The following is a 20,337-nucleotide window of genomic DNA, read 5'->3' on the forward strand; positions in this document are numbered from 1 at the left end:
GTGCTTCAGAATCTAATGCCACCTACACACGATCGGAATTCTCGTCGGAAGAAGCTCTGATGGTTTTCCCGACAGAATTCCGCTCAAGCTGTCTTGCCTACACACGGTCACACCAAATTCCAATTGTTTAGAACGCGGTGATGTACAACACGTACGGTGGGACTAGAAAAAGGAAGTTCAATAGCCAGTAGCCAATAGCTTCTGTCTCGTAGTTGAATCTGATCATGCGTGATTGCCTGGCCGCTGATTGGCTGGAGTGGATGGATTTAAAGCAGCGCAGCCATTGGCTCGCGCTGCTGTCAATCACATCGAATGATGCGATGTGCCGGGGGCGGGGCCGTGTGATACAGCGAGTGACTATAGCCTCCCGGGAGCGCGCCCGCAGGTGCTTCTCACCATGCGAGGGAGCTCGCATGAACGTGAGAAGTACCTGTGGGAGAAAGCAGAGACAGCCACCGAGGGACCCCAGAAGAGCAGGTTCGGGGCCACTCTGTGCAAAACGAGCTGCACAGTGGAGGTAAGTAACATGTTTGTTATTTAAAAATAAATTTTTACTTTACAATCCCTTTAAGGAGATTCACCCTCTCTATTTGTCCTGTTAATCATTATCATTCAAAGTAAAAGAAAATCCCAAATTTTGGGTTGTCCCTAGAAAAGTAATAGAGGGGAAATCTTCCAATGGAGACTCTAGTTCTGGTCACCTGGGGGTCCCAAAGAATTCCCTTAATTTGCATGGATTTCCTCTCACTTCCTGTTTGTCTATAGGACAGGCAGTGAAGGAAAATATCCACAATGGGACACAGATGACAAAAAAAAAATCTGAAAGGGGTTTTAAACCTCTTTTACTCGATCCAAAATGAAAAAAAAAAGTTTTGCCTATAGTTCTACTTCAAGGTATAAGTGAGGATACAATAGGTATAAGAGCTTACAATTAGGGATGAGCTCAGGCGGGTTTGCATGGTCCACGTGCAGAACCCGCCAGGAAGTGGGCGCAGTGCTGCGCTAATCACAGGCAGTGAAACATTGCTACGGTGCGCGGCTGCAGAGATCGGGATTCGGGAAATGTCTCACTGACTGTGATTAGCTCAGCGCTATGCCGTCTTCCTGGCGGGTTCTGCACGTGGATCATGCGAACACGCCTGAGCTTATCCTTACTAACAATCTATTACGGTACGTGAGAAAACTTTTATATTTCTAATTAAACCAAAGCAACTTGTTAAGCTACAGTCACATCTGTGCATTTCAGTGTGTGTAAAAAACACATGTTGCGCTCGCAGTGTTATTAAACGTTCATGGCACCCAAAACACGCCCGTTTTGTGGCACAACAAATGTGTTCTATACAAACTCCCCAAGTTCCGCACCCGATAAAGGTTCAGGGGCTGGTTTGGCACATTTGCCATGCACAGGACGGCCCATTCAATGAACGGATTGCCCTGTGCTGACATGTGACAAGCCCATTAGTGCACAGATGTGAATGGGGGACTTGTAGGAATGGAGTGCTGCTAATGCTCATGAATGGTGAGCAGGCTCCTGATCTTATTCTATAACAATTAACACAATTCAGCAGAACATAGGAACGCGAGACAGCAGGACAAATAAACTACATTTCCCGGAATGCTTTGCTCACCATAAGGGGTCACGTGAGACGAAATAGATGGTGGAACGTGAGTTCTCACGTGACAGGGTAAACTGCTGACCAATCAGAAGACAGGCGTGTGATTTGAATATACGGAGTGCGGGAGGAGAGAACGGGAGGTGAGTGCGGGGCTCTAGATGTTTGTACACCTCAGATAACGGCGCTTTACAGCTGCTGTAACCGAGTGACTGACCCGCCGGACCGTGTGTGCAGTGCTGTTCCGAGACTGGCTGGGTGAGGCCTCTGTGGGTCCTGTTAGTTTGCTCCATGGCTCAGGCCTGGTATAAATGTGGGGCCGCAGTGCATAGTAACCAATCCGCTTCTATCTTTAGCATGTTCAGTTAAGCTTTGAAATGGAATCTAGAAGCTGATTGGCTGCCATGCACAGCTAATCCCCCATTATAGTGATATTTGATGGAAGCATTGTAATGGGTAGACGCCCCTCCACACTTCTACCAATGTAATATAATGGTGGTGTTCTGTCAGATTAAAGAAGTGACCTTCCGTCAGCTGCCCACGCATCCACCACTACCAGGTTTGCTCATCTGACTACACCTGCAGTTAGAAGAAGGCAGCGGACATCTTAATACACCCAGCTATGTCCTGCATGTAATAGTAAGTTTAGCAATAACGTGACAGGACAGTGGTATTGCCCACAAAATGAACGCATTTTGGAAAACAAACACCCCAATGTATATTCTATGTGGCATGGGCTTCAGATAGGTATACGGGTAACTCGATGAGCTGTGGTTGTAAAGTTCCTATTGTTTACTTTTACTTACATGTAAGCCTAAAATAAGGCTTTCCTGAGGTACAGTAAATATCTTCTAAACAAGCTTGTTTGGCTGTACTTCTCCTGTGGATCACAAGAGTACAGTTTGTTCTGCACTCCTGTGACCCATTTTTAGCAGACAGTGGGCTGAAGCCACAGAGCCAGTCCAGGCTGGGGCAAGACCGTGACAATATGGTCGGGATCCACTCACAAGCCTGGAACAGGACCTGGCTCAGCCTCCCAGAGAACCCTGAGAGGCTGAGCCAGCCACTCCTGCCCCCCCACAGCCCAGCGCTCCAGTGAGCATTGGGGGGGGGGGGGGTGGCAGAGAGCTGGTGACTGATAGTCATGAGCTCTCTACTCAGGGAACTCTGAGAACCAAGCAATCAGTGGCGTTTGGTTGTTCGGTTCTCAGTCTTAGAGCCGGCGGAGGACCAATCATTCACCTAGGTAGGTATGATTCTAAAGAGAAAAAAAATTATTCCCATACTTCTCTTTTTAAGAGATATTTACTATATAGTTGCATAGTAGGTGAGGTTGAAAAAAGACACACGTCCATCAAGTCCAACCCATGTGTGCGATTATAGTCAGTATTACATTGTATATCCCTGTATGTTGTGGTCGTTCAGGTGCTTATTTAATAGTTTTTTGAAACTATCGATGCTCCACGCTGAGACCACTGCCTGTGGAAGGGAATTCCACATCCTTGCTGCTCTTACAGTAAAGAACCCTCTACGCAGTTTAAGGTTAAACCTCTTTTCTTCTAATTCTAGTGAATGGCTGTATGTCTTTTTAAATTCCCTATTGTGGGGTCACCAGTATGGAATTTGTATATTGAAATCATATCCCCTCTCAAGTGCCTCTTCACCAGAGAGAATAAGTTCAGTGCTCACAACCTTTCCTCATCACTAATATCCTCCAGACCCTTTATTAGCTTTGTTGCCCTACTCTGGACTCTTTCCATTTCCAGTACATCCTTCCTGAGGACTGGTGCCCAGAACTGCACAGCATATTCCAGGTGCAGCTGGACCAGAGTCTTGAAGAGCGGGAGAATTATCGATTTATCTCTGGAGTTGATCCCCCTTTTTAATGCATGCCAATATTCTGTTTGCTACTAGGACCCCCAGGTCCTTTTCCTTCTTAGACTCTCCCAGAGGTTCTCCCCCAGCGAGTAGATTGCATTCATATTTTTGCCACCCAAATGCATAATTTTCAGTTTTTCCACATTAATGCCATGTGGTTGCCCACCCCATTAATTTGTTCAGCTCTTCTTGCAACGTTTCCACATCCTGCAGAGAAGTTATTGCCCTGCTTAGCTTAGTATCGTCTTCAAATACTATAGTAGCAGTTGGTGACCTCACCAGCATGTGTGCCGTCCATTGAGAGAGCCCTGCTGCAGCAATCGTGTCATTATGGCCCGACCAGCCAAACAATCAAAGCCCACATACTCGGAAAGAAAGACCGGGTGAGAGCGCACCACTGGAGGGCTTCATTCTTACATAAGTCTTTCATAATGTGCTAGTATGTGATGCATAGCACACTATGGGGTTCATTTAGTAAAACTATAGAGCAGTGGTCATCAACTGCTATAGAGGGCAAATGAGTCACAATTCAGCAGAGAAACCAATCAGGTTTCAGGTTTTATTGCTAGAACTTAAACAAGCTGAGGTTAGAAACTGATTGATTGCAGAATTGTGACTCATTTGCCCTCTCTAGCTTTAGTAAATAAACAAAATAAACACCTATGTTGTTATCCTGCAGGGGACCATTCGGTAAAATAATATATATATATATATATATATATTTTTTTTTTTCCCTTCCTTGCGTTTTTTCTACCACTTTATGGGAATCTCTTGGGGGGGGGGGGGAGGGGGGGCGGGTTTGGGGGTGGGCTAGGTCATCAGAACTAGTTTCCCCTTAGGAAGATTTCCTCTTAGTTTTTTGGGGACAACCCAAAATTTGGGATTTTCTTAAAGGTAAACAGGAAAAATGCAATTTAAAACGAAGTATTCTAATCCCTCTGTATTTTTTACACAATAAAAAATAAATAAAAATTTACCTTTTTTAGTTGTACATATTAAAGCTCATTTAGATTTGACATGTTCACTTTTTGAGATCACATATCTGGGAGCAGCAATTGTACTGAACACGGAGACCTCTAGTGTTACAAGCAGGTCATAAGAAAATGCTTTGCATTTGTCTTGCTGACTGCAGAGTTTATCCCAAACCTGAATGCTTTTTAGACATTGCTGGAGTTTTCGTTCATTATATTGGCAGTCTGCATACTGTATGGTTTAACATGTTCTTGTCTCTCCCCCCTTTTTCTCAGATTTTTTTTTTCTCAAGTCATCTTCCAGGACGGCACACCTGAGAGATGAGAGGCTCCTCCCTACAGGAAACACAATCAATCGACAGCTGTTTTAAGTCCCCACCCTTCCCCTTGATCCTCAGTTTTTGATTGTGTTTCTCCCTACACAGCGAAACTGTTTGTTTTTTTCCAAATGACCCGAAGCCTGGGGCTGGTGGTCTCCCCCTGGGAGCCGGACCACAAGCCTGGGAAGCCTCTGGGTCTGGTAGGATATTCTTGTCCTTCCTGGGGGGTTCCCCTATCTTTTCCTCAGGGCGGGCAGCAGAAATTGGAAGAGCCCCCCTGAGAGCTGAAGGACCCTGGGTACAGTGGTGTACCCAGAACTTCAGGGGCCATTATCCTGTCTCCCCCTCCTTACCTGTACAGGTGGCTGTTCAGACGGGGGTGCTGGCCATCGGTTCTTTCCAGGGGGATCTTGTCCCCGACTCCTGGGTCCCCGGTAGCTCACGTGGGCTGCCGGAGAGGGCGTGGCAACAAGCACCCGCGTCATTTTCAAACTTCGGGAAAATGGCAGCGGCGTTCTTACCCAGGAGGGAAGGCTGAGAGTCAGTAGGAGCAGGCGCCCACATCCTCCTTTCTCTAGAGCGAGGAGGCACCAGTTTACTACGGTGTATGTCTGCCTTAACCACCTCAGATATGAAGATGGGAATGAGGAATGGAAGGCATTGCCCCCCCCCATGTATATAGACTGACTGGTACAGTGCAGGACACAGCCTAACCTAGCACCTCCCTATGGGGACAGCAGTTGCGGGGGGGGGGGGGGGGAGCACTTTGGCGGCTATCCTCCTTGCGTGTGGACCATAAGGATGGAAAAGCAAGCCCGCTGGCTGTGGCAAAAAGAGGAAGACGACAACGGTGAGTACTTTACTTTCCTTTTGCCGTGGGAAATTAGCTGCAAAATCCCCAATTCCAGCCAGAGGGTTCCTGGGCATTTGAGATCTCACCTGGGGTCTGGATTCAAATAGCCCTTAAGCTTCTGCTAAAAACACCAGCTGCAGCCCCTCTTACATCAGAGAAGCTGTATGGTGGACAGGTGGTGCAGAGGAACGAGTGTGCCTAAACCACCTCAGATGAGAAAGAGGTAGGTAGGCCATTGCTCCCCCTTCCCCGTGTATATACTGACTGGTGCAGTGCAGAACTTGGGGTCGGGATACAAATAGCGCAGACGCCACTGCTAAAACCACCAGCCACAGCTCCCTCTTGCAGCAGAGACACTGTGGTTATCGCAGCAGTAGGTTGCCAGCCTCTCCCTACATGCCCAGTTGTGGTACATTTAGTAGGGATGAATATAACGTACAGAGGGGACCTGGTAGATACAAAGTTACTTACAGGCCAGGTATACTACTGAACAGGTTATTAATTGGGCAGTGGTTGGTGGATTCAGAAGCTCCCCTGGTCAGCAGGTGCACTAGGTTACCGGCCCTATTAGCCCAGCTGCTAGGAATCTGAAGTTGCTTCACAATGTTTAAAAGCTGACCTAACATTCAAGGATGGGCAGAGACCAAGCTACTGTGTGGCACAGTAGGGGTTCCCTTGTCACAGATTCTCTTTTTGGGGGTTGCCTGCTATAGTTAACTTTCATAAGCTCCAACCTCCCACTCCACCTTTACACTGTGTTTATATTATAGTGTAGGAGGTAAGAAGAAACTTTTTTTATTGGTTTGGGCTACAATCCACTCAGTGGCAGATCTAAAGGCGATTCACCATAGATCGCTCCCTACATCCTTTTAATTGAGGATTTTCTGTGCAAACCTATGCAAGAGCTACATAATTGATTGCTTGAAGCCTGCAAATAGCTATTTACCTCCCAGGCTAAACTGGTAACCACCTCTTCTAGAGAGGTCTTAAATTGGTCTCTAGGGCTGGGCTCATTGAGACTTTAGTTGCTAATCAGCACCACCTGGATATGTGCTGGCTAGCGTTTGCTCAGTCTATGGAGGTAAGGTAGGACAACAACTACTACTAATAGGGTGTCCAACCATTTTAGGATCTGTTCCTTCTCTGGTGGTGAAGGTTTAGTATCTACAGCCCAGGCTATGCCTATGAAATAAATTGCCTGTTGGTTATTTCATAAAGGGATAGACCATGACTCCTCATTGGCTGCACACCAGTAGACCTCAGTAGTGAAGGTTTGTGCTTGCTGGGATGTTTTTGTGGCACAGCAGAAATACACATTGAGATTTGTGACATCTCTGCTTAATAAGGACTATATTGCTGTACATCAGAAATGCACTGCACTGAAGCTTGTTTTCTGTCCTTTATATACTAAAGGTACTGCTTTGTTTGGCTACAGATCAGAAAAATACAACAGTGAAGGTGGTCTGTACTTTCTGGTTTTGTGTTGCACAGCAGAAATGCACATCATTGAGTCTGGTGACATCTCTGCTCATAATGGTTATATTGCTGCACATCAGACATACACAAGATTGAGGTCTGTCTGTGGGGCTTTGTGTCCTGTTTTACTGCCTTGTTGGTTACTTATCAGAAAGGCAGCAGTGAAGTCTGATGGTCCTGATTTGCGTGGCGCTGTGCTGATTCAGACAGTGCTATTAACAGCAATGGCTGGCGAGTTTAAACATGCGATTTGACATGTTGAGTCGCATGACAAATCATTTCAATATGGATGTGCTATCTCTATTCATAGTGTTTTATTGTTGCACATCAGATTTATACAGCATTAAGGTCTGTGAGGTTTTGTGTCCTGTATTACTGCCTTATCAGAAAGGCAGCAGTGAAAATTGATGGTTTCGAATTTGTTGGGCTACTTAGTAGAAATACAAATTGAACCCCTGCCAGGTGTAGTACATATACTGCCTTTGGTAATCCATGTAGCACCACAAAGTGGTGTTGTGCTGATTTTAGCCATGCGATTTGACATGTTGAGTCGCAAGGCCAAATCGCTTCAATATGGATGGTGCTATCTCTATTCAGAATTGTTATATTGTTGCACATCAGACATATACAAGATTGAAGGTTGTCTGTCCTTTTATGTCTTGCATATACTGCCTTATTGGCTGCATATCAGAAAGGACACAGCAGTGAAGATTGCTTGTCTTTTTCTGATTTTGTTTTTGCTGCTCAGCTGAGACACATTGAGGATGGTGGCCTCTCTGCTCAGTATTGGTATATTACTACACATCAGACATACACAAAGATTGAATGTTTGTGTCCTGTATGTCCTATATTTACTGCCTTATCGTTTGTATATCAGGCTAAGCAGTGTTTCATGGATCTACCTTTCTGCATCTTAGGGATACACAGCAGGGGTTTGTTGGCTGCAATCCTCCAGGGAGTCACAGCATTGGGGACCCCTTACTTGTTCGACCTGAAAATTGCTATTTGTTTTTTTTTCCCTGCGACCTGTGTAATCTTGAGGTCTGTGGATCCAGGAATCAGGGACTGCTGGTGTCGCACAGACACAAATGGTACCCATTGGAAGCCATAGTATATGACTTCTCATGCGTCTTGCAGTCCCAAGTCGCAGGTTGGGTCGCACGGGTGTGGGAACCCTAAACTTATCTGTCCCTTCTGATTGAGGTTTTGCTACACAGCAGGAATACTCATCATGACGTTATTGTTTTATTTTGCAGCAGACCAGAAAGATTGCAGCTGTAAAGGCTGTCTGTCTTTTTCCTCAGTGTCTGCTTTTATGTTGTTGCACAGCAGAAATACTCAAGATTGAAGCTTGTTGGTGCTTTCTGTTTCAGAAAAACACAATGCTGCAGGTTGCTTGTGTCCTTTCTCAGTGTTGGTTCTATCTGAACTACACTACAGAAGTGCATGACAGAAAGGATTGTCTTGTGTTCCATATTTTTCCCTGTGGCATAGCAAAAATGCACAACACGGGAGTTGGTGTTCATATTAATCTTATAACTGTGGTGGTTTGTCAGAAATACACAACATAGAAGTTTGGGTCTTTCTGTCTATATTTATAGCCTTGTTTTGCTGTACATAGGTAAAGCACAACAGTAAAGGGGGTTCCTGTCCTTTCCGTATTTATATATCAGTTATGACCTAGCTAGCTGCACTAAAGAAATACGCAGCATTTAGGGTTTGCTTGAGTCTTAATGTTTTTACGTCTTGGCAGCACATCAGAAAACCAGACTATGAGGACTGTTTGTCTACGTTGAGGTTCAGATTTGGGTCTCTTCCCATATTTGATATATTGGTTTAGCTAGTCACACTCAGGCACACAACATTGTTGTCTATGCTTGTGTCCTTTCTGTCTAAATCTATTGTGCCGTGCCCACAATCTATGATCATTTTATTTGTAATATTAATAATGCATGTATCACCTTTTTGTATTTCAGCCTTCTTTTCCATGGAGGGGCCAGGAGTTCGGGCTGCAGCTGCCACATGTCAGAAAACCTTGACCACTTGCATTCAGGGATGCCAGAACCATTTCCTAGGGTTGAAGCCCTGTAGGGTTATGGGACACTGGAGGAAGGGGATAATGAATCGCCCTGTTTAGTAAGAACTTGGAGAGTTCTGTTCAGAGGAGTATTAGGGCCTAAGGATGAAGTATAAAGATGTATACCCGATCGAATAGGTTTCGGCTCGGTGCATGGCCTTCATTTTGCCCTTTTAGAAAAACTAGACATAGCAATATGGGTAGTCTACTCCTGCTAGGGACTTTAATCTCCTGAAGAAGGCTCTCAGGCGTAAGTAAGGACATAGATTGGGCGTGCCTTAAACCCAGGGTTCAAGCTTCTGTTAATCTATTTCCCTTAAGTAGGCTTCCCTTTAGTCTTTTGCTGACATAAAGATAAAAAGGAAGCAGTTTTATTTCCCTCAACAGGATAGTGTTAAGACAGGCCCTCTTATTGATTAATGTAGTGTCCTTGTCTTACACAGGTCTCTTATTTATCTTTTTAGTGGTTCTAAGTAGCACCTACAGGCATAATAGGCCATGGTTGTTAGATGTGTGAGATAGGCAACATTGCTAACCTACAAGTTTAACATGTTTTCTGATTCCATTTTTAAGAGCCCATTTCACCTAGATACTGCATCTGAAGCGGAAAAGGCAGGAACATCTGTGGAGCAGACCTGCAGATCAGCCGCATGATCCAGCTAACATGCCTTCATCAAGCATATGAGCGTATGGAGTGGAGGTAAAGCTCACTGCAGAGCCAAGGTTCGCCAAGAGGGTTTTGCAGTGGCCCCACCCTAAGGTAGGCCTGAGGTACTTGTTTATCCTCTCAGGTGTGCCGTCCTGGAAGATGACTTGAGAAAAGTACCAGTTACTTACCGGTAACTGTCTTTCTGGGAAATCTTCCAGGACGGCAGGCCTACTTCCCGCCCGTTGGAGGAGGTAAAATTCTAGAACACTAGAAGGTGAGTACCTATGAGGAATGATTTCCCTTGTGAACCTGGTTCAGGAGTTACTTCTCTACAAACTGAGGATCAAGGGGAAGGGTGGGGACTTAAAACAGCTGTCGATTGATTGTGTTTCCTGTAGGGAGGAGCCTCTCATCTCTCAGGTGTGCCGTCCTGGAAGATTTCCCAGAAAGACAGTTACCGGTAAGTAACTGGTACTTTTTTGGGGATTATAGAGAAATATAATAAACTGTGGAAAATCATATCCTCCTTCCTTATAACCTTGACAACTGGTCTCCTTCTCTCCCTTTTTTATTTTTATTTAAAAAAGGCAATTTATCTGACCTATCTACACTGTGTACCATTATATTTTCCTATAGGCTGTTCACCATGGCACAAGCTGGGGATGAATGGGAGCTGTCCAAAGAAAATGTTCAGCCTCTTCGTCAAGGGAGAGCTATGTCTACTCTTCAAGAAGTGCTTTCCCAGCAAGAAAGCTCTAATCATAATTCCATTCAGCAACAGAAACAGTAAGTGTTGTTATACTGCCCCAGCATGATACATATCTTCAAATAACACACGGTTTTATTTCTTTGTATAGTGGTATAGACATATATACATACATTATATTATGAAAAGTATTGGATGCCTGCCTTTACACGCACGTGAACTTTAATGGCATCCCAGTCTTAGTCTGTAGGGTTCAATATTTAGTTGGCCTCCCTTTGCAGCTATAACAGCTTCAACTCTTCTGGGAAGGCTGTCCACAAGGTTTAAGAGGGTGTCTATGGGAATGTTTGACCATTCTTCTAGAAACACGTTTGTGAGGTCAGGCACTGATGTTGCATGAGAAGGCCCAGTCTAATTCAGAGGTGTTCTATCGGGTTGAGGCCAGGACTCTGTGCAGGCTAACCAAGTTCCTCCACTCTAAACTTGCTCATCCATCTCTTTAGGGACCTTGCTTTGTGCACTGGTCTAAATAATTTGGTGGAGGGGATTATGGTGTGGGGTTGTTTTTCAGGGGTGTCGGGCTTGGCCCCTTAGTTCCAGTGAAGGGAACAATTAAGATATCAGAATACCAAGACATTTTGGACAATTTCAACTTTGTGGGAACAGTTTGGGGATGGCCCCTTCCTGTTCCAACATGACTGAGCACCAGTGCACAAAGCAAGGTCCATAAAGATATGGATGAGTGAGTTTGGGGTGGAGGAACTTGGTTAGCCTGCACAGAGTCCTGACCTCAACCCGATTAGAATACGTTTAGGATGAAATAATGCGGAGATTGCAAGCCAGACCTTCCCGTTCCAATATCCGTGCCTGACCTCACAAATATGCTTCTGGAAGAATGATCAAACATTCCCATAGACACACTCCTAAACCTTTTGGACAGTCTCCCTAGAAGAGCTGAAGTGATTAAAGCTGCAAAGGGTGGGCCAGCTTTACTTTCTGGTAGTATAGTGTGTGTGTGTGTGTGTGTTTTACTTTAAAGAACCACCCTGTTGGTTGTTAAAGAGCTAGTAAACCACAACAAAACAAAAAATGGTCCCCTGCAAGGTAATGGCATAATGTGCAAGTATGCATTGCATACCCGCACAATTGTGAATGGCTTACCATAGACAAAGCACTCCAGTGGTGTGTTGTCACAGCTGACAGGGCTTCCATCTTCGCCTGGTCTTCCTTTTGGATTCTCCGGCTGTTTTAATGGCTGAGCCACGATGAGAGCATGCCGCCTATTGAGAGCAGTGTACGCATGCATGTGTGACGTTACCAGCTGTTACTATTGTAAATCTTTCCTAAAAGTTGCGTGTTTAAGAGATATATTTACTGTACCTACAGCAGGGGTTGACAAATTTGCTTTGAATTTAGGAGCCAATTAAAAAAGTTAGGAGCCAGTTTTTTTTTTTTTTTTTTTTTTTTGAGTGGTATGGATTGTCCGCTTCCGGGGTAAGGCCACTCGCCCTCTATCCCTAACTCACAAGGGAGCACCCAGTCAATAACTCCATTGAAACGCTGTTACATCAGGGTTATGGGCTGACCAGAAAGAGTAAGGCTGGCACTGGCAGGCACGTGGAACTGCTAGATGGCATTGGCAGGTGACACTGGTTTGGAACTGGCAGGTGGCACTATTGGCAATGGCAGGTGGCACTGGTTTGGAAGTGGCAGGTGGCACTGGTTGGTGGTGGCACTGGTTGGCGGTGGCACTGGTTGGCGGTGGCACTGGTTTGGAAGTGGCAGGTGGCCCTGGTTGGCGGTGGCACTAGTCACTGGCAGATGGCGGTGGCACTGGTTGGCGGTGGCGGGTGGTACTGGTTGGCGGTGGCACTAGTTGACACTGATTGGCGGTGGCACTGGCAGGTGGCACTGGTGGTGGCACTGGTAGGTGGTGGCAGGTTGCACTGATTGGCGGTGGCACTGGTTGACGTTGCAGGGGGTATTGATTGGTGGTGGCACTGGCTGGCACTAGCAGGTGGCACTGATTGGTGGCACTGACACTGGCAGGTGGCACTGATTGGTGGTGGCACTGGCAGGTTTCACATGGAGCACTCTGTTACTGAAGTGTAACAGAGGAGCTGTCAGAATTTGAGCTTAATGTCTGAATGGGCGGGACCCAGCCGAGGTGTGAAACTGACAAGTAACAACAGAGAGGCGGATATGTCAGATTTGAGCTTGATGCCGGGGTGGACGGGACCCGGCCACTGTAACAGTGGTTACATAATCAGAAGCTGGCCCCTGCCAGCTAACAATCTGTAGCTTGGACTGTGAGCTGTCTGTCAGTTTGATCTTTCTGCCGGGAGCGAGCACATAAACAATGGCCGATCAGCGATGCATATATGTGGGAGTTAAAGTCCACCCTTTTGCTGAAGCAAATATGTTGGGCAGTCATGAAGGGTTTAACGATGTTGAAATTTCAGGAAAAAAATAAAAATTCTGCCAAATTCACGTGCGAACACCCCACCTTCGTGTTATGGAGAGGAGGAGATTTTCTGCATTCAACAAATGAAAACCGGGCAGAGCTGACAGCCCACCTGACAGCTCTGCCTCTGCTGCACTGAAATCCGAGGCAGTTTTTTCATCTTTGCCCAGTTTTATCTGTGGGCTGCAGAATGTTTCCTCCCCTACTTAACAAGGGTTGGGTGTTCTGAGATCCAGCAGGGAAGAACTAGGTAGGGCTGACACTTCCTGGGAATTCAGAGCAGAGACAGCATTGTCGGCACATGGCAGGAATTAGAAGCTCACAGCATTTCATAGCAGAAATTTTTCTCTGCTCATACAGACAAGCACTGTACTAGTGCTTTTAAATAAACAATGGAGCGAATTTGCTTGTAGAGATTTTATGTACCGTATTTATTGGCATATAACATGCACCTTTTTCCCCTTAATATCGGGGGGTGCGTGTTATATGCCGATCCTCCGCGTTTTTTTTTTTTTTTTTTTGGCCCGCCTTCGGCCCTTATCGGTGGCGCCATTTTAAAAAATAAAATCTGAAATTAACCCTGACAAGGGGACAACGCTGCATAAGGCTGCAATGATGGACAGGCTCCATGACAAGGCTGCAAATGACACTGATAAGGCTGCATTGATGGGCATTTAAATGTATTTTTTTCCCCTTAAATTTCCCTCCTAAACTTGGGGTGCGTGTTATATGCCGATAAATACGGTATATTTTTTTATTTGCCCAAACATACTTTTTTTTTTTTTTTTTTTCAGTATATGTGGATTTAGATCTTGCTGTATACAGTTTTGTGTCTGTAGCCAGATATTTTATTTTGCATTTTTTTTGGGCTAGAGTAAGGAAAGGTTAAGAACACCTTTTTAACTGCATTAGAGAGATTTTCCCTCGCTTACTGTTCTGGGGCAATCTTTTACCAGATGGAAAGTGATGAAAAATCTTTAATGGGGAAACGGACTTCATTCAATACCCGGTTGTGTGGCCAGTGCCTAGGAATAGACTAAATTTGGCTCGGGGACTGATGTTCAGTCAGAAGCAGACAGTGCTGAATGTGATGGTATGAGTCTGGGTACCCAGCACCAGTGTGAACCCCCAAATTTAGTGGAAGATCAGGTAAAGTTGTGGTGTGTGTGTGTGTGTGTGTGTGTGTATATGTATATGTGTGTGTGTAATATATATATATATATATATATATTATACCCGCATAGCCACGTCATTCACTTAAAGATCTGTGAATGCATAATCCACTGTGGCAGGTGAACTTGTAGTTCTCATTGAACACGATTGCAGTGATCACTGCCTCTGAAAGCCTGTTCCTTGGTATGGGCATATAGCTGGAGGAAGAGTCTGCAGGAGCCTGGCATTGCCCACTGCTTTGCAGGCTCATTTCAGAAAAAATGTGTTCTCTCTTTTTATTTTTGTAAAGTGTGGAGTTGGCCTGTAGGCTTAGAAGCAGAACTTAACATGCAGCTGGCTTACGCAAAACCACTACCTACAGCCAAATAGCATAAGACAAGAAAAAGACCTCGACGGTTCCAGTTAATGTTTCAGCTGGATTGTTACATTTTATAATTAAAGTGGTATTAAACCAAAAGGCAAACATTTTATTATTTTGCAGTTGTACCTATTCTGAGATGTGATGGCTGCATTTATTTTCTTTTTTTAGGCTTGCTTCTATTTTCGTCTGGTGATCCAGCCAGCAGGTCTGTTTTTCAAAAGAACAAGCTCTCCAGAGGAATGTATCAGTTAAAGAGATGAGACAAACCATTTACCTCTAGCAGAGGTTGCTTACAATAATCAACTTTTTTTTTTTTTTTTAAGTGCAAAACCTTTATCCGAAAAGGGACGGGGGGGGGGAAGCAGGTTTGCTGTGACTGCTGCTGGAGTTTGGCTTCAGTTAGTGCAACGCTCCCCCCCTCCCCTCTGAATGACAATGCTGATGTCAAAAGGAGCACCCTGTGCTTCCTCATCCACAGTGGGGGCACTCTAATGCAAAAGGCATGTTTCTGGTCAGATCACCAGGTGTAAACAAAAGGAAAAGAGGATAAAAAAAAATGATGCAGCCACCACATCTAATGATTGGTACTCTGCAATATTAAAAATTTTTGGTTTTGGGTTTAATACCGGTTTAACTACAGGGATGGTATGTGGTGTTGTTTCATCTGATAAATCTGTCTCTTAATACACCTTAATCTTTAATTTAAACTTTATTGTTTCAGAGCGTTTGAATTAGAACTTCGCTTCTATAATGGTGATGACCCGTTGGATGTTTGGGACAGGTATGGATTATATTTTAAATTTAAACAATATCTGTGAGGCATATTCTAGAGCTCTTTTGTGGCAGAGTGCTGAGTGAAAGGTGGTCCGGTGTCTCAAATTAGGTCATACCAACCACTTCAGCTCCGGAAGATTTACCCCCCCCCCCTTCATGACCAGGCCACAGGCCATTTTTTGTGATACGGCATTGTTACGTCAACAATTGCACAGTCGTGCGACCCTGTACCCAAATAAAATGTGTGTCCTTCCTTCAAACCCCTGCCCCCACAAATAGAGCTTTCTTTTGGTGGTATTTGATCACCTCCCTGGGGTTTTTATTTTTTGCGCAATAAACAAAAAAGATCAACACTTTTGAAGAAAAAAAAAAGTTTTACTTTATACTATAAAATATATCTAATAAAAATGTAAAAAAAATCAAATTTCTTCAGCATTTTAGGCCAATACGTATTCTGCTACATATCCCAAAAAAAGCATACATTTGTTTGCGCAAAAGGTATACCGTCTACAAACTATGGGATATATTTTTGGAATTTTTATTTAATCTTTTTTTACTAGTAATGGGGGCGATCAGTGACTTATAGCGCGACTATGATATTGCGGCTGATGAATCGGACACCTAAGTGACACTTTTTGAAGACCAGTGACACTAATACAGTGATCAATGCAAAAAAAATATGCACTGTCACTGTACTAATGACACTGGCAGGGAAGGTCAACAGGGACGATCAAAGGTTTAAATGTGTTTCCTGGGAGTGCTTGCGTAACTGTTTGGGGGTGCTTGTACTGTGGTAAGGCAGAGATCTGTTTTCCTGCTTTGCAGAAACATAGGATCTCTACCTCGACTTCACAGAACCTTGTTTACATGGGCAGATCCCCATTCTACCTGTCTCCTGAATGATCGGTGGGGCCTGGTGGACATTGAGCCCCCTGGACCTGCTGATTAGACACAACATGGGTCCCAGACCTGGAAGTACAGAATCGCGTACAGGTGCGTGATTCTGCCCAAAGCAGCCACCCTTTCGCAGCAAGAGTGTGCGGGGCAGTCGGCATCTCGTTAAGCTGTCGTAAGAGCATGGTACATAATCAATATCGACCACTATGTAAACCAGCCTGCCTTTTAAACTCCTTTTTTTTTTTTTATACCAAGGAGGGACCCCTAAAATTGTTTCAGGTCTCAGTGAACCCCTATTAAAACTATAAGACCTGCAGCTTATAGAACATTAGAGTGATCAATGACTTGTAGGTTTTAAATAAGAACAGCTATGAAAAAATATAGAAGAAAGGAAACGCAGAATGCAAATTGTAGTGATCTATATAACTTGGTCAGACCATGCGCCAGTTACGATCAGGCTCTCTCTGTTGGGTGCAACTCAACCGATGGAATGGAGATGGCGCTTTATTATTATTCAGGATTTATATTAGAGGTCGACCGATATGGGTTTTTCTCTGGCCGATGCCGATATTTAGAAATCATGGCGGCCGATATATGATGCCGATTTTTTTTTTTGGGCCGATATGTTAGGCCAATTTTTTTTTTTTTTTTTTAATCCCCCTTGATCTAACACACCTTTCCCACTGGGGCGTTTTTCAGGCGCTTTTGGGCTAAAAATAGCGCCTGTAAAGTGCCTGCAAAATGGCTCCCCTGCAGTCTGTGTGAAAGACAGAGTGCTTTCACACTGAGGCGATGTGCTGGCAGGATCTTAAAAAAAAAAAAAAAAAGTCCTGCAAGCAGCACGTTTGGAGTGGTGTATACCGCTCCTCCACCACTCCTGCCCATTGATATTAATGGGCACCACTGCCGAAGCGCATGCAATGCGATTTGGCAGCAGTGCTTCATGGGCTCATTTAACCTCTTCCTTGGCCGCTAGCTGGGTTATATGTGCCCCACTAGCAGCCAAATAGCACCGCTAAAATGATGGTAAAGAGCCGCTAAAACTTGCGTTTTACCATCAACGCCTGCCTGCTCCAGTGTGAAAGCAGTCTTCATAAGTGATACAGAAAATTTCTTACATTTAAACATTTATTAAACAAAACAAACCTCCAATCAGTTTACTTGTATGTATGATTTTAGATAAAAAAAAAAAATATATACCGTATATACTCGAGTATAGGCTGACCCGAATATAAGCCGAGGCCCCCAATTTACCCCCAAAAAAACTGGCAAACTTATTGACTCGTGTATAAGCCGAGGGTGAGATATGCCTGTCCATCCCTGTGTGTGTGTCCGTCCCTGTGTGTCCGTCCATCCCTGTGTGTGTGTGTGTGTCCATCCATCCATCCATCCCTGTGTGTGTGTGTGTGTCCATCCATCCATCCATCCCTGTGTGTGTGTGTGTGTCCATCCATCCATCCATCCCTGTGTGTGTGTGTGTCCATCCATCCATCCATCCCTGTGTGTGTGTGTGTGTGTCCATCCATCCATCCATCCCTGTGTGTGTGTGTGTGTGTCCATCCATCCATCCATCCCTGTGTGTGTGTGTGTGTGTCCATCCATCCATCCATCCCTGTGTGTGTGTGTGTCCATCCATCCATCCATCCCTGTGTGTGTGTGTCTCCATCCATCCATCCATCCCTGTGTGTGTGTGTCTCCATCCATCCATCCCTGTGTGTGTGTGTCCGTGTGTGTGTGTGTGTCCAGCCTACCTGTGTCCCGAGCCTCCGTCCCGTGCCTTGCCTCCTTGCCTCCGTCCCGTGCCGTGCCTTGCCTCCTTGCCTTCGTCCCGTGCCGTGCCTTGCCTCCTTGCCTCCGTCCCGTGTCGTGTCGTGCCTTGCCTCCGTCCCGTGCCGTGCCTTGCCTTGCCTCCGTCCCGTGCCTTGCCAGGATCGCCTCGGCGGCCATTCTAAAATTCAAAAGCCCCGCCTCCGCCTGTGATAGGCGGAACACTGAATTTCCCAGCAGCCTGTGTTCCGCCTATCACCGATATCGTCTCATCCTCGTACTACGGACGAGGATGAGACGATGTCCGTGATAGGCGGAACACAGGCTGCTGGGAAATTCAGTGTTCCGCCTATCACAGGCGGAGGCGGAGAAGGAGGCGCGGCTTTCAAATTGTAGTATGTCCGCCGTCTGTCTGCTCGATACGCTGATCGAGCAGTCAGACGGCGATGACTCGAGTATAAGCCGAGGGGGGCACTTTCAGCCTCAAAAAAGAGGCTGAAAATCTCGGCTTATACTCGAGTATATACGGTATATATAATAAACGGGTAGTCAAAACTTTTGGACGAAAAAAAAAAAATGGGCTAACTTTACTGTTTTTATTTTATTTTTATTTTTTAAATAGTGTATTTTTTCCCCAAAAAATGCATTTGAAAGACCTCTGTGCAAATGCAGTGTGACATAAAATATTGCAACAACTGCTATTTTATTCCCTAGGATCTCTGCTAAAAAAATATATATAATTTTTGGGGGGGGTCTAAGTGATTTTCTGGCAGAAAATACAGGATTTTTACTTGTAAGCAACAAGTGTCAGAAAAGGTTTAGTCTTTAAATGGTTAAACTGAGAACTTCTACACACTGAGATGATTTCATTCATTCAAGTGTAAACATTGTATCTTTCTGTTCTTTTCTTGGCAGCCTGCCCAGAGAGGAGGAAAGACATTTCTATGACACAGCAACTTACACTGACTTCTATTACAGAAGTCATTTCAAAGTCCTGCTGTAGTTCTAAATCGGCTTTTTATTAGCACAATCGGCCGATGCCGATTATTTAAAAAACGGCAAATATCGGTCGACCTCTAATTTATATAGCGCCAACAGTTTGCGCAGCGCTTTACAATATGAGGGCAGACAGTACACTTACAATACAAATCAATACAGAAGGGATCAGAGGGCCCTGCTCGTTAGAGCTTACAATCTAGAAGGGAGGGTCAAGTGGTTGTAAACCCTTACAGGTTAAGGCTCACTAGTAGGTGCAAGAAATATCTCCTAAACCTACACGGTTTAGGAGATATTTGCAAAAGATACAGTGGCACGCAGGTGCACTGAGCGTGCCATTGTTAACGGCGCTCATGCTGCGATGCATAGTAGCCCATTATGCTTTTACCTTTGCATTGAAACGGAGGAAGTAAAACCCATCAGGGTTTACTTCCTCTTTAAATGAAAGTCTCTTACAGTTTCCTGAAATCCAAGAGGATTTGACTAAAGAAATCAATTGGTACTTTCAGACAAATGATAATAGGGGGAGCGACCCGAGAATAGTATGGGAGGCCCATAAAGTGGTAATCTGAGGAATTTTCATTAAACATGGTTTCCGAATGAAGAAGGCCCGAGAAGAGCAAACAAAAAAAACTATTGGGGGAAAAATACAGGAAATGGAGACACAATATAAGAGGATACCAGAAAAGGGAATAGGAAATTAAATGGCAAATCTGAGAAGGCAGTTATCAGATCTCCTCCAGTGCAAAGCAAAGGCAGTATTACAACAGGGAGGAGTGTGACATACGAATCCGGAGGCAAGTGCGGCAAATTGTTGGCAAGAAAACAAAAAAATAGACAGTCATATATGCCCTATATTAAAACAAAAGGAGGCCAAAAACTCTCAATGCCGAAAGACATTGCAAAGCAATTTAGGGAGTACTATGCCTCATTTTATAATTTGCCAGCGCCTTCCCTGCCCCCCTTGTCTCTGGAAGAATATTTATCCTCCTTACTACTGTCCCCAGTTCAAAGAAAATTAGAGACCCCAATCACTATTGAGGAAGTTTCCACAGTAATGAAGATTATAAAACATGGAAAGGCACCCGGTCCAGATGGTTTCTCTATACAGTGCTTTAAAAGTTGTTTTTTTTTTTTTTTGTTTTGTTTTTTTGTTGGGCCCACATATGGTGTAAACTTTTAATGCATTAGGACACAACTAATCCTCCACTAGATAAATTAAGAGCACATATTGCGGTACTCTCGAAAGAAGGCAAGGACCAGACTGTTTGCAGTAGCTACCGACCAATATTGTGATAAATGCTATGCGCTACTACCTCGCCTCTAATAAACCTTTAAATACAATATCAGTAAAAAAATTAT

General features: G+C 44.6%; 1 protein-coding gene across 2 annotated transcripts in view; it reads left to right on the forward strand.

Annotated features, from left to right (window-relative positions):
- Positions 1-1,649: 1,649 nt before the first annotated feature.
- BUB1B (BUB1 mitotic checkpoint serine/threonine kinase B) overlaps positions 1,650-20,337 on the forward strand; it is a 156,685-nt gene continuing 137,997 nt past the window's right edge. The window contains exons 1-3 of one of the 2 annotated variants that reach the window (XM_077464860.1): positions 1,650-1,756; positions 10,474-10,623; positions 15,263-15,322. In XM_077464860.1, coding sequence (XP_077320986.1) covers positions 10,484-10,623; positions 15,263-15,322 — 200 coding nt within the window. In that variant the 5' untranslated portion in view covers positions 1,650-1,756; positions 10,474-10,483. Of the gene's footprint in view, positions 1,872-10,473; positions 10,624-15,262; positions 15,323-20,337 lie in introns of both variants that reach the window. The other variant, XM_077464861.1, reaches the window with a different exon arrangement.

Source organism: Lithobates pipiens, unplaced genomic scaffold (genome assembly GCF_037356315.1).
Source record: "Lithobates pipiens isolate NorthernLeopardFrog02 unplaced genomic scaffold, aLitPip1_a1.2 Scaffold_30, whole genome shotgun sequence".
Classification (NCBI taxonomy): domain Eukaryota; kingdom Metazoa; phylum Chordata; class Amphibia; order Anura; family Ranidae; genus Lithobates; species Lithobates pipiens.